Here is a 15,203-nt window from a genome sequence, read left to right as displayed (position 1 = left end):
GGTTCCCAGACTGTGCTCTCCAAACACCATCACTGAAAGGGAAGGAAATAGAAGAGATACGCTGGAACATTCTAGTGATATAAGAAAGGCTTCAAAAGGCACAGCAGTCATTCCAGAACTTGGGAGTCAAGTTCCAAAGGTTCCCACTGGTCCAAGATAGAACAATCTGAGTATCAATATGAATATTATTAACTAAGACACGTTAACGATATTTTAATGGATTAGTTTACAATGACACTTCAGAAGAAAACCAAGTTACTTTTGAAGGAAAGACACTATGAAACAAAACAAACTTTAAAAAATTTTATTCTTTATTGATTTTTCAGAGGGGGGGGAGGGAGAGAGAGAGAAAGAGAGCAAGAGAGTCTGAAACATCGATTTGTTCCTGTATGTGCCCTGACCAGGGATCGAACCTGCAATCTTTACATATCGGGACGATGCTCTAACCAACTGAGCTATCCAGCCAGGGCTGAAACAAATTTATTTTAAAAAATGATAAAAGGAAAGATTTATTGTATTTTTACTATGAGACTATACTTAAGGATAACCAAATACTTACGAGAATAAGTTTACTTGTATAGAAGCCTTCCAGCTAATAAATGCAGGAAGGGAGGCCCTGGCCGGTTGGCTCAGTGGTAGAGCGTCAGCCTGGCGTGCAGAAGTCCCGGGTTCGATTCCAGGCCAGGGCACACAGGAGAAGCGCCCATCTGCTTCTCCACCCCTCCCCCTCTCCTTCCTCTCTGTCTCTCTTCCCCTCCCGCAGCCAAGGCTCCATTGGAGCAAAGATGGCCCGGGCGCTGGGGATGGCTCCTTGGCCTCTGCCCCAGGCGCTAGAGTGGCTCTGGTCGCAAAAGAGTGACGCCCTGGAGGGGCAGAGCATCGCCCCCTGGTGGGCAGAGCATCGCCCCTGGTGGGCAGAGTGTCGCCCCTGGTGGGCGTGCCGGGTGGATCCCAGTCGGGCGCATGCGGGAGTCTGTCTGACTATCTCTCCCCGTTTCCAGCTTCAGAAAAATACAAAAGAAAAAAAAATGCAGGAAGGGAGACGGGAGTGGTTAGCGGTTTGAAGAGCTCAGCTGTGAAATAACCATCATAGAGAGGAAATGAACTAAGAAAACACAGCAGGAACGGCAAGCAGCACTAAAAGCTCACTGAAATTTGTGACCATAGATTTAAAGCAAAATCAATCCTATTTTATGTTATTCTTTAGCTATATTCAGCTGCTCTGGTGCAGCAAAGGACAAGACCAAGACTTGGTTTTAACCAGGTTTGTGATTTTGTCATGAAAAGTACGATGGAGGGAGAGAAGGAGAAAGGAGCTGAGGAATGTAGCAGAATGATTATAATGATGGGTTATAAAAAATAAGCAGGGTAAGAAGAACATAAGGGGAGTGTCTCGACGTTGTGGTGGGGTTTCAGGAGTTGTTGCAATGGACAAAGCAGGGAAATATGATATCAAAACAGTGGGCGGTATTCAAAGAACAGACTGCTTACAACTGGGTTTTAAAGGTGGAGCAGTTCTTGGCAATGGCAGGGCAAGAGTGAAAAAAGTGATCTTTGAAAATAAGAAGCAACGATTTAGACTGGACTGATTTCTGACACAGGAATCACTACCAGTGATGAACGGAGGTCAAACAGAAAGGAGACAGTGAGTCAGATCCTAAAACAACATGGAAAAGGAGGAGGATCACAGATGACTGCAAAAGGTCAGGGGTCAAGCTTAAGCTAGTGAGACCTACTTCAAAGGAAGTGGGGATTTTTGGGAAGCACGGTGGTCTGGAAGGGGAAGAAGGACAAGAGAAATGCCTGGCCCTGCGGTGTGGGAGGTGGAAGCAGCACCCGCAGGGAAAGGCAGGTGTCAGGGAGACCTTGACCTGAACAGGATCAGTCAACTCACAACCTCAAGTTCACCATGTAAAACAAAGACAATTTCACTGCCACAGAAATAGTACTGTTACACTCACTTCTAATGAGTTAGTTTTATTTAGCTACTTTGGAAGATATCATTATAAATGTTTTCATTCTTATTTACCTTCTTGTTGTAACTGAGCCAAGAAAAGTGCAAGGTATGTGTCTGATATTAATTCTGGACCCGTCAAGAGAGAATTCAAGTTGAACCACTGGGAAAAAAATTGCCAACATTTAAGTTAGTGCACATTTTAAGGAAGTTTCACATATTAAGTACAGCTATAACCCCCATACACTTAATACGACTGTATAAACAGTGAAAATATGTCAAACTGAGATTTTTAAAAAGTAGTTAAATAATAAGATTTTTAAAACCTGACATGTTGACGATTACTATTAAATACTTCTTTTAAAAAAGTTTGCTTTAAGCCATAAACTTTAAATCTCCCCCCCCCCAAAATAGACCTTGATTGTACTTTGAAGTATCTCTGTTGATATCTACAATGAAATATTTCAAAGTATGCCTAACAAAAACGGAATCTAATTACATTATACTGACATGGAAGAAAAATGACAATTACACAAAGTTTTTCTACTACTGATAATTTTGGTCAAAGATTTCAACTGTGAGAAAGGCAGTATATTCCAGGTAAAGAATCTGTAATAACCAACTCATTTTAAAAAGATCACTAAGCCACTACTGCATGTGATTAACATCATTCACTCACTACTTGATTAGAATCCTAATTTAACCCACAAGGAACATCAGACTAAAGAATGTATAGTGAAAAATACAATTTTAAACAAAAATATAAATTATAACTTAAGATAAGAAGTCAAAACTTGATATTTCCTGTATTTGTCAAAGATAAAATGTCCCTGTCCAGCTGGCTCAGTAGTAGAGCATTGGCCTGGCGTGTGGATGTCCCAGGTTTGATTCCTGGTCAGGGCACACAGGAGAAGTCACCGTCTGCTTCTCCACTCCTCTCCTTTCTCTCTCTCTCTTCTCTTCTAGCAGCTATGGATCAGTTGGAGCAATTTGACTGGGTGCTGAGGATAGCTCTGTGGCCTTGCCTTAGGCGCTAAAATAGCTCAGTTACTGAGCAACAAAGCAACAGCCCCAGAAGGCAGAGCGTCGTCCCATAGGGGATTTTAGGGGGATCTTGGTTGGGGCGTATGCAGGAGTCTGTCTCTCTGCCTCCCCAATTCTCACTTAAGGGAAAAAAAAATGAAAAAATAAACAAACAAAAAACAAAGATAAAGTAATTTAAAATGCGGAAATTCAATTTTGAAGAACTAAAATTTTAGAAACCTCTCAAAATATTGATATATGTTTATATGCAAATCAATACAAAGAAACTTTTGGGACCTAAGCCTTCAGATCTTAAAAAAATCCACTGATTATATACAAAAAGTGAAGAATGCTTGATCCTAACTTTCAAAGACATACATGAAACCTAGAGTTTAAATAATCTGGGCAGTGTCCTGCCCTCGCTTTTCCCTAGAGCCGATTCCCATTTGGGTCACTCTCTACTCTAGCGCCTCCTTCGTACTTAGCTCCTCAGGAGGGACCTTAAGAAATAACCATTTAACAATAATATTCTAGTAACTATGTATAGTGTCAAGTTACACAATGTCTAATCTCTGGGATGTATACCTGAAACTAATAATGCATGTCAAATGTAACTAAAACATAAAAACAATTAAAATGTTTTATTGCAAGACAGAGAAAGAGAGAGAAAAATATTGATTTGTTGTTCTACTTATTCATGCTGTCATTGGTTGATTCTTGTCCGTACCCTCACTGGGGATGGAACCCGCAACCTCGGCATGTTGGAACAGCCCTCTGATCAGCTGAGCAGCCCAGCCAGAGCCTAGGTACATTTCTTGATCTTGCAGAAGGCTTGTTCAAGACATATCCCATGTTCTTTTTTATTAACAATGATTTTATGTGACTATATGTATAATGTGACAGTCTGGAATGTAAATGATCTTATTATGCTAAAGCAAATATGGTTGAAAACTTTTACTCCTGCTGGACACTGCTTCTGGCTTTGTGATGCTACTATGCCAAATACAAATCTATTACTGGAGCAGTTAACTGACAAAATATTCATCACATATAATCCACTTAAAAGTAACCACGTTTGCCATTGCCATAAAGAATTTTTCTCATGGTACAGTTAAACTGTATATGGTTGTCACAAATAAATCTGTAAAGGAAACTGATGTTGTCTTTTAAAACAGCACATTTCAATCAATCAAGATTGAAACTATGTCACATATATCCACATTACTGGTGAGCTTCTCTAATCCTTTACATTTTAGTTGCAAATGGAGCATGGAATGCAGAATGAGAAAAACAACAAGGAAAGAGGAGACACATTACCTGTTTTCCTATTTTTCTAACTGTAAACCAGTGTTCTTTATAATTGCATATAAACGATCTTTCATTTCTGGAAAAGGAAACAAATACAGGCCCAACATTAAGTTGCACTATTAGTATTCATATCCATTCAGTTTGTCCACTGGCAAATGTTCCACAAAACTTAAAATAATTTAAGATTATGTTTACAGTTAAGAATCACTGATATTTTAAAAATTATAAACAAAATGAATCTCTGTGCAGATGTGTGCTGCTGTGCTAAAATAAAGGCGTCACACGATGTCAGGACCAGCTCTGCGCTGCCTGGCACGGAGCAGCCGGGAGGCTCAGAGGCACATGCTCTGGACGTCCTCAAAAGGTGACACGGGGAACATCAAAACAAAGGCATTCAAAATATACTTTTCCTAAGAAAATATGACTTTAAAAGTCAAATTTAGTTAAAGAAATGTAGGAAAAGCCAAATAAAGTCTTACATGGGATCGATCCCGAGCCTCTGATACTCTGGACTGTTGAACAGGATTAGTTCTAAACCCCAGACTTTCAAGGCGTTACTTATAACCTGTTAAAAGAAAAAAAAAATAGCAACTCCTCATCAGCTGAACCATTCCGTTCCAAATTTAAATAGGGAAAACTATGTTAGTTGTGCAAACAATTGTACTTCATGTTTCAATTTCCCCAGAAGGCTATGGTTTTTAAAAAGTGTGTGTACATAAGATATATTACTAAATCTAAAAAGTACTTTTTAACACTAGGTTTCTGGGATAGTCTAGGGAACCACACAATTCCTAAATAATACTGTGTCCAAAAAACAGATATATAGTCTAGCAAAAAAATTGCTATTCTTAAAACCAGTCCTCTATATACACATAATTTGGCTTCTATAGTCCTGCTGTAAAATTGTATTTCAACTCACTAACTGATATGTCAGTAGTAGTGATAATTACATATCTGTTAAAGTGAGTTATTTCTAGGGATTTAAACTGCTGTTTTCAATGATTGAAACTTCTGTTATCATAGGTTAATAATTTTAGGAAAAAACAAAAGATAAACCAGATCATTTCAAACTGGAAAAAAATGGGAGATTTCTGAAAATTCACTACCTACCCTCCAAGGCAGCCAACAAGGAGGCAAGTGACAGTGCTACTGGCAGACGAAAGGGGGCAGTGTAGTGGGCAAGTGAGAGCCACACACAGAAAAGGCCAGGAGCGGCCCTCAGACCTGGGGTCCCAGCCCCGCAGTGGCTGCTCCCTGGAACAGCCCAAAGGAAGCACCGAATGGAAATGCTGGTGAACGAGCAGTCCAGGACAGTACAGGGGGATGCAAACAGAGATAGAGGCAGAAATAGGTCCCTCAAGAGAGGTTCCGAAAGAGCTCTGGATATCCTAGGCCTTAGAAACAGAACAAAAGACCCACAGATAGAAGAATCTCACAAGTTATACAGCTTCCTTTGAATTCTATGGGTGCATATGTTTAAACACACACACAACACACACACACAAAAACAAACAAACAAAAACAAAATAAGAAAAAGCATAAGAATCCAGTCCCAATAAGCTACTTTAAAGGGAAGGTAGTGAGGTGATGCATTTTCTAAATTTACACAAGAAATAATAAGTTGAAAAGACTGTGATTTATTGGAATTAAAGTTATTAGTATCCAGATGCAAATCGAATCTTTCAAAAAGCCCTACTCTAAAATGAAGATTCTACAATCCTAATTTTCATGTCTATCTATATAAAAATTTAGTACTCCCGAGTATCCTCTTATACTCAGACACAATCTATTGGAGGGACTTTCGAAGGTCATGTCATTCTAGTGACTATGAAATGCTGCAAAAAGATATTCCTATCAAGCAGACCCTGAGCCGGGACACAAACAACACTTACTACTTGCTTGTGACTACTTACTTGAATAGAGAAAAAACCACTGTCGTCCATATTTCCAGAAGGCTGCTGTTTAATTTGGAGAGGTAGTTGAGGCGGGGGTTGCGGGTGGAGAGCGAAAGAGAAACTGTCATTAGTGGGCATATTTAAAATGACATCTTGTGCGTTTCCATTTACAAAGTCAAGAGCAGAGCTATAATTAACAAGTCAGATCCTGATAAGAAGAATGGTTTGTTCTTTTCTAAACAATATCCACATTTTTTTCTTTGTAATACCCACATAAAAAAAAATAACAATGCAGTTTGGTGAGTTTAAAATCAGTACCTGTAAGAATGTGCGATAGTCTTCACTAGTAACTCCTCCTTCGGCCATTCTCATCCTCTCCTCTTCGTCCAGCTGATGGGCAATCGAAGATAGTTCCACGGGGCTAAAATATTCTCCTTGCAATAGATTATTCAGGCAATGCTGAGCACAAAGTGAGCCTTCTTGCTGTTATTTCCAAAAGAAAATATTCAAATGTGACTTGTTAAACAGATCTGTACAGTTTTTCCTTAAAAAGCAACTTAATTATTAACTTAACGCTGTCAAAACTGAACCTTTTTATTTAGACCAACAGGACTAACATAAGGCGCAGCATTTTCCTTAACATTCATTTTACAATTCCACCATTAATGAATCTACAATAATTTAAGTATATGATCCAATACTTAAGAACAATTTATATTAAACAAATATTTTACTAAAAATTACTCTATAAAAGCATTTAGCCTCCTTCATTTTCAGTGCCTAAAATAAATTCATATTTAGAGATTCCATGGCAAATGATTAATGGTGAAAGGGAATTTTAATCCCTAGTTGAGTTCCTTCAGGGAACTCTGAAGATATATACACACTATGGTGCAATGAGCAAGACTGTCCAGAAAGCATCCCTGAAGCTCACTTCTGGACAAAATGACAGAGGGGTACCGCATTCAAGCTCAGCTCCCAATAGGGCCAGACTTCCTGTTATGGGGAGGGCACAGTACAACTTCCCATGGCCCCAGGGTCTTCAGGTGCTGGGCAGCTGGCTTTCTCACACATATGATAACCAAAGCCTATGTCCAGACTGCCTGGCACCGAGAAGCCTGTTTTTCATTCCTCTCCCTCAAACAATGTTGCTTTCCCAAGCTTGTCTTACAGAGAGAGATTCACAGGTGAATGAGATCCCTCCTGTGAACAAACAGCCGGGGTTTGTCTCTCTGTGAGAGGATGGCAGACAAGAAGGCAGTCTTCTGCTAATCCTGGCCCTCTAAGTTCCCCCTTTCCCCAATAATATCTATTCCATAAACCAGCCTGTCTGAAATCCTGCAATTTGTTCTGAGCTATGTTACACAATAGATAGTGACCCCAAAGAACACCTGCAAGACACATCTTCTTCCTGATGAAGAGATATTCTAGGAAGAAAATTCACTGCCGAAAAAGATGTAAAAAGTACATATATAATGGAATAGGAAGGCAGCACTGAGACAGCCAGCCTGAGACGGGGGCTGAGATAAACTTATCTTTATAACCTGGTATGATGGTGGAAGAGGACTTGTCTCCACTTCCTTTCCCTTCGACTGTATTCCTAGCACCAGAGAACTCCCACTGAATGCCATAACACGAACTGAAGGATATACAGATGCCCTACTTATATTTATTCTACTGAAAAATGACATGGCAAATAAGCATTCACAAGAGGAGAACCAAATGGCTAAAAAATACAAAAAAGTTGCTCAACTTCATTACCATTAGGATATGTATAATATATTAAAACCACAAATATGTTACTACTCCAAATCGCTAAAATGTTAGAAGGCTAGAGACAGCAGAGCTATTATTTATCATCAGTGAAAGTGTAACTTAGTATAACCACTTTGGAAAACTATCTGCAGTCCTTACTAAAGCTTACCATACACACTCTATGATCTAGCAATTTCATGATTTACAGAATGCAAACAAACATATGTTCATCAAAAATATGTATAAGAATGGTTTTAAAAAGCACTACTTATTCGTAATGGCTCTCAAACTGAAAACTACCGAAATGCCCATACACAAAGGAATAGCTCACATAACAATGAGAATGAATTAACTACAACTACCTGCAACAATATGAATGAATCAATGTTAATCAAAAGAAGACAGATTCAAAAGAGTACATACTATATGGTTCCATTTACAAAAGTTTAAAAACAGGAAAAACTAGTTGATGATGTTAGAATTCAGGATAGGGATTAGCCCTGCAGGGGGTAGAGTCAGGTGGAAAAAGGCATAAAGGGGGCATAGAGAATGTAGGGTAATAAGTTACTTGATCTCAGTATTATTTACACGTGTTTACTTTGTGAGAATTCATTGAGCAGGACTCTTACAGATTTGTGTGCCCCTATATGTGTTGTATTTAATTTACTTTCTATCCTGCTGTAAGGCTGCATGCCTGAGTTTGGGGCTCTCAAACTATAGTTACCATATTTAATACTATATATAGAAATAGTGACAATCACACAACAAATTAAAATCAGTAAAAAAAAATCTTCAGAAGGAATGATCAAAGCAAAAAAAAAATAGTGACAATCATATGTTTGATTTAAAAACAAAAAATAAGTACTTGAAATCAAACCTTGTCTAGGTAAAACCGTATTGCTATAAGAAACAATATTGTTCTGTACTTCTAATATGACTTAATGGAAGGAAAGAACAACAGTCTAGTCTAGCCTGCCCTGTGGTGGCTCAGTGGATAAAGTGTCGGCCTGGAACGCTGAGGTCGCTAGTTCGAAACCCTGGGCTTGCCTGGTCAAGGCACATATGGGAGTTGATGCTTCCTGCTCCTCCCCCCCCCCTCTCCCTTCTCTGAAATGAATAAATAAAATCTTAGAAAAAAATAAACAATCCAGTCCAAATTTAAAATCACTTTTTAAAGTCAAAAGATAAATCAAATTCTACAAGGACCAAAAAAAAAGTATACAATGGCCCCTCTTAAGATTATGCATTCCTGGCCCTGGCCAAGTGGTTCAGTAGGTAGAGGGTCAGCCCAGCACACCGAGGCTGCGGGTTAGATCCTCAGCTAAGGCACACAGGGGAAGCAATCAATGAGGGCAAACTAAATGGAACAACCAAGTGGGACAAAGAGTTAATGCTTCTCTCTCTCTCTCTCCATTCTCTCTCTCTCTCTCTCTCTCAAATCAATAAAAACAAAAAAGATTATGTATCCCTGATTCCCTGCAAACTATTCCCAGCCACTTCCTCATCAAGCTGAACCAAAGCCAAACAGAAGTTCATTTTGCTATAGTAAAAGTTTAGAAGTATTGAAATTCCATGATTTCAAGCCCAACTTTATTGTCTTGGGATCAGAGGATGAATAAACTGTATCTTCAGTTTACCAAGATATTTTATAAAACCACAAATGCAAACACCACCAAATCATTCCCCCACTGCCTTCAGGGTCTGTGGGACCAACCTGAAACTATAAAATTCAAATTCTGACGACAACAGAAGCCAGGCGTAAACCTCAGGGTGTGCCCTGGAATGGGCCAGCGGAGGCCACCCAATCCACCAAGCAGTGTGATGGTGATCACATTCGCCTACCTTCCTCTCATCCGAGTGATCAGAAGGTTATGAGGTTCAGCAAACACAGCATCTGAGAAACAATGGCCAGCACTTTACGCAGTGTGCCAGCTCGCACTCGAAGTGCTCCTGACTCCGAGGCAGACGCTGTGTTATCCTCACTCCAGAGGAGGCTGGAGCAGACAGAGTAAGTGACTGACCCAGGCTCACACAAGTGGTAAACGGCAAAGCTGGGCTCCAAACCCAGGCGGAGGCTTCAAATCTGTGTTAGTACCTCTTCTTCAAGCCACTGATGCGGAATTTGGTTACTGCCAGCCCTCAGATATCCTGAAGATGGCTAGGAAGCAGCGACCTTTTACAAAAGGACATATGGATGTCATAGAGCCCATGTTCAGCACCTTCTCAGTATTTCCACTAATTTGAAATAGAACCCCAACAAGTCTGGTTACCGTTCTGTTTACATTACATAAAAGGACCAATTCAAATGGCACAGTGGCCTCACCAAGAGCAGTCAGCAAGAAAAGTGACAACAAAAATGACAAAAAGGAGACAGCAGAACTAAAAACAAAAACCAAACAAAACAGCAGTTAGTGGCTATTTAACATTATGGTTGAAGTTAGGGATTGGTAAACTCCAGCTCTTGAGCCAAATGCAACCTGCACCAGGAGCTAAGAATGGTTTTTATTTCTTCAGATGATTGGGGAACACACATAAACACGAATATGAGAACATATACGACCTGAAAGGCCTAACACATTTACAGAAAAACTGTTTAGATAAACAGCACCACAGACATCTTAGATGTTCAAAGAATTCAATTCATTAAAATACTGAGTACCTACTATGTGCCAGGCACTATTTTAGGTACTGGGGATATCTCAGTAACTAATTTGTTGAGTTTACACTTTAACTTAATAAAAGGACACTCAAAGTGACAACTCTAAATACGGGGAAACCAACATTCCAAGGGGAAGTGGCTGCAGGTCCCTCTGTAAGCAGGTATCCCAACATGCACAGCCTCCTTAGAGTCAGAGTTGGCTCTCTGGCTCTCCAAAACTGGACCTAGCAAGGGTTAAATACATGTGGTGATGGGAAGGAAGTATGTTGGAAAGTGGCGTATTAATAAGGTGACCAATTGTCCTCCTTTAGGGAGGATAGTTCTTCTTTTTAAGTTCTGTCCTCCCTCAAAGAGTGTCCTCCTACATGTCCTCCTTTTTGATACTGAAAGACTAATCTGTAAATGCCTGTATTAGATGAATGCAGAGTCGATCTATTGCATATGATGTGCCGTGTTTGTACTTGACATGATGGTTTGTGCGGCGAGATGCGATTATGAGATGCATGTGCTTTGCACAGGAGACCTTGAGAGAGCAACACGACATGGCATATACGATATTGTAGACTCATGATTATTTCTTTCTCAGTGAATACTCAATCACAGACAGGTAAGCACAATTCACGTTTTATTAATTTATTATCTATTTAATAATTTCCAAATACGTATAATTTTATTTACAAGTATTTTCTCAAAATTTGAGTTTCAAAGTGGAAATCTAACCTCAAACCATATCTATTAATAATGCATTTTGATTAAATCGTTGCATAAAACAGACATTTTTTAATTAGAAAATGATAAATATATCTGAATATCACTTCAAATTAGTGGTTTTATTTGATATTTAGTTTTACTAAATGAGTACTTTTTTCTTACAATTATTATTAAAAATTAATAGGCATGTAAGCATAATTACAATATAAAATATTACAAATGTTTTTATTATGCATTTATCATATAATAGTGTGTTATTATTGCAATGAGTGTTTCTTTTATTTACAATATTGTTTTCTTCAATTTATTTTTGTTCTCCTTTTCATTGTAAAAATGTTGGTCACCTTAATATTAAGTAAACTCAAATATTCCCAGAAGGGACTGTGATGAGATTAACAATGGGCCCCCTATGATTGTGGGTGCTTTCCATACTCTTGAAATGTGCCTGAAAAACTTTAATTCAAGAGCCTTCATTTGCTAAGTACATATAAGTTTATAAGGGAAAATACACTCCTAAAGCCTACAAACATGCTGCTAATTCAGAGTGACCTCTCAATTATCAGCATCCAGCTTCTTTTTAAACTATTTTTGTCCTTTTTACTTAATTTTTAGAGAGAGAGAAATTGTTTTTTTGTTACACTCATTTATGCAGTTATTGGTTGATTTTTGTATGTGCCCTGACCAGAGATTGAACTCGCAACCCTGGTATATCAGGATGATGCTCTAACCAACTGATCTACCTGGCCAGGGCTCACCCAGCTTCTTTTAATCCCATGGTTTAGTAGTTACCTTCACTGAAATCTATCTAAAATAGGTAACAGTCAACATTGTTAAAATATACATTGTATCTGGCTGGATGGCTGCCTTGGTCAGCAAACCGCAGGGAGCCACATGCAGCTCTTTAGCCCCTTGAGTGTTTAGCAAAGGCCTGCTTAGGAGTACCCTAATTAAGTTAATAACAATATACCTATCTATATAGTTTAACAAATTTGGCTCTCATAAAAAATTTCAATCATTGTACTATTGATATTTGGCTTTGCTGACTAATGAATTTGCCCACCACAGGGTTAGGGCATTATCCTAACCTGTATTAGGATTAGTCAAAGGCTGTAGGTTTGATCCCAGGTCAGGGCACATACAGGAACAAATCAATGTTTCTGTCTGCCTCTCTCCTTTCCTCTCTCTCTCTAAAATCAACTAATACATTTTAAATATATATACATTGTATAGTTCTCAAGAAATGATGTGGAAAACGTATACTAAAGTTTCTGAAAATTAGTAATAAAAATATATACACACAGGTTCCTTTATCCAATCTTCCTAGCCAAGCCACTAAAATTTCTCATCCAAGTTTCGTATATCATGTCACTCAAGTAAAGATTAGTGATAGCTATACCACTGAGTCCTTCCTTCTCACACATAAAAATTGTTCAATTCTGTTGCCAAAACTTTCTGAAATGTTTTCTATAAAGAAAAGAATTCCAGCCTGACCAGTCGTGGGGTAATAGATAGAATGTCGACCTGGGAAGCTGAGGTACATCCCATGCTCACTGGCTTGAGCCCCAAAGTCACTGGCTCAGATGTAGCCCCCAGTCAAGGCATGTATGAGAAGTAATCAATGAATAACTGAAGTGATGCAACTACAAGTTGATGCTTCTCATCTCTCTACCCTCCTATCTCTTTCTAAAAAATAAAAAAGAGAGAAAAAGAAAGAAAAGCATTCCATTTAACAATTTGTTTGGATTTATGCTGTGCCCCTTGAGTCTTTGATTGCTTTAATGGTCATGTGTGTGAATCTTTTTAATTAGATAAATGATCATTTATAAGTATTTTAAAAAACAAACCCGTTTTTCTCCTACTAAATAAGCGCCTCACCAGCAACCCTTTCAAAACATGGAACTATTATGAAACCAGGTATCCTGTGCCAAAGTTGTCCCGAGGAAGGTTTCTCTCACACCCAAATGGCTTGATCACTGTATATGAGAAAAGACGAGTTTCTCCACATGCCACAGACAGCATCTTTTCAAGTGCGTGGTCTGCAGGGAATGGAAACAGAACAGGCTAGACTGACCACAACACTATTACTCCAGTCCAGCCCTAACACCTAATAAGAAAGCTGGTTTCCTAATCCGGAAAGATAAGGCTACCAAACGCAACGAAACCCCCATTTCGTAACAAAAACTCCTGTGACGACACCGTTTAGGGACGCACTGAATTTCCTACTTTACATCCCTAAATGTCAGGCCCTCCACGGTTTGGAGCCGAGCTCCCTGCACTCGAGAGGCTCACGGACCTGGTCCTGGTGCAGAACCACACGAATACAACCCCAGGGGGCTAAGCGTATGGGAGGTTCCACTCCAGAACGCAGGGGCCGGGAGAAGGAAAAGTTCGTTCCGCCGGGGGCAGGGCTGGGAGAGTTGGGAAGGATCGAGGGAGGTGTCCGGGACGTGCCTGGCTAGAACCCACGGAGAGCGGCGGCGAAGGAACCCCACGGAGAGTGGAGGGGAAGCGCAGAAGCAGAGCACTCGGTGCCACCCCCTCTCCGGTGCCTCGCGGCGCCCCCGGCCCTGCCCTCCCTCCCGGCTGCCGAGACGTCCCAGGCCCCGGGCTTTCTGGGCATCGCGGGCACGGGCGTCATTGGCGGAGCGTGCGGTGGGGGCTTCGGTGCAGCCCCCTCCCGGAGGAGCCCCTCCCGCCGGCGAGATCGGGATGGGGACGACGTGGGCCCCACCCAGCCCTCTGGGAGGTGGCGATGTCGCGCCCCACGTTCGCCACCGCGCGGAGCACAGGTAGCCCCCGAACGCGGACACTCACTTTTTCGTGGAAGATGGACTCCATGGTTATTTGTCTGGAGCCAACTGCCCCCGCGCTGGACCACCCCCTACTGCTCCGCCCCCCCGCCCCCCCCTCCGCCCCCGGCCCCGCCCCACTTCGAGCCACCCGGGCCACGTGTCCCGCATAGACCAATTACCTCGGAGGATGAGAGTCACGTGGAGCAAAGAGCGAGTGAACGCCAGGGTTGTAAAAGCGGGGACACGTGACCTTTGTAGCGCGTCCTCCCATTGCTGTTCTTGGGGGGGGGGGGGGGTGCTGCAGCGCCGCCTCCGGTCAGGAGGATCTTCACTTCCCACCCATTGCTATGGATTCTTAAGGGCTTCCAGGGTTCTATGTTCTGTTTCCTACTTTACTTTGTACTTACTACTTAACATATCTGATTATAGTTATTATTATCTGCCTCATCCACCCCCACTGAAAGCCTCATTAAGAAACAGGCATCATTGCATTCGTCCAATACTTTGCACTTGTGTAAAAATGATAGTTAATATTTATATAGGGCTTATCTAGGACACCCTTCTAAGAGCTTTGCATATATTAATAAATTTAACACAGCAACGTTTGCTGCAGGCGTTATTATCCCTATTTTACACATGAGGAAACTGAGGCACAGAGGTGTGAACAGCAGTGTTCAAGGTTCTGGGCTTAGATCCAAATCCAGACACCTTGACACTAGAGTATGTGGTCCAGCGAAGAGTGTCAGCTGAGGGATGTGAAAAGCTCAGTGAATGGAGGGGGGGAGGAGTTTGATGAAGCTGAAGGCGTAGAACAGGAGCAGATCTTGCACCTTGAAATCAGGTTAAGTAATTACGTTTGAGTAATGGTTGGAGATAGGTGTGTATATATATCAATGGTCTGGAGAGCAGGAGGCTGGTTTGGTTGTAAAACTGCCAGTTGTTGACATAGAAAAGGTAACTGACACCACAGGTGTTACTAAAATCTGGGGGGGGGGGGGGGAAGAGATTGAGAAGAGGGTCTAGAGCAGAGCCCTGAGGATAGAGGACTAGCCCAGAGGGAGGAAAAGCAGGTGCCTGTAATATTATGGAATCCCTCCAGGAAATGT

At 40.8% G+C, this 15,203-nt stretch overlaps 1 protein-coding gene across 2 annotated transcripts in view; it reads right to left on the bottom strand.

The window, feature by feature from the left end:
- The window catches only part of ATXN3 (ataxin 3), a 40,920-nt gene extending 26,736 nt beyond the window's left edge, over positions 1-14,184 (bottom strand). For both annotated transcript variants that reach the window (XM_066388315.1, XM_066388314.1), the window contains exons 1-6: positions 14,120-14,184; positions 6,499-6,663; positions 6,199-6,243; positions 4,765-4,850; positions 4,295-4,361; positions 2,030-2,117 (exon numbers count right to left, since the gene is read on the bottom strand). In XM_066388315.1, coding sequence (XP_066244412.1) covers positions 2,030-2,117; positions 4,295-4,361; positions 4,765-4,850; positions 6,199-6,243; positions 6,499-6,663; positions 14,120-14,143 — 475 coding nt within the window. In that variant the 5' untranslated portion in view covers positions 14,144-14,184. The remainder of the gene's footprint in view (positions 1-2,029; positions 2,118-4,294; positions 4,362-4,764; positions 4,851-6,198; positions 6,244-6,498; positions 6,664-14,119) is intronic.
- Between the last annotated feature and the right edge of the window lie 1,019 nt (positions 14,185-15,203).

This window comes from Saccopteryx leptura, chromosome 6 (genome assembly GCF_036850995.1).
Source record: "Saccopteryx leptura isolate mSacLep1 chromosome 6, mSacLep1_pri_phased_curated, whole genome shotgun sequence".
NCBI classification, from domain to species: Eukaryota; Metazoa; Chordata; class Mammalia; order Chiroptera; family Emballonuridae; genus Saccopteryx; species Saccopteryx leptura.
This window is presented reverse-complemented; position numbering and strand designations above follow the sequence as displayed.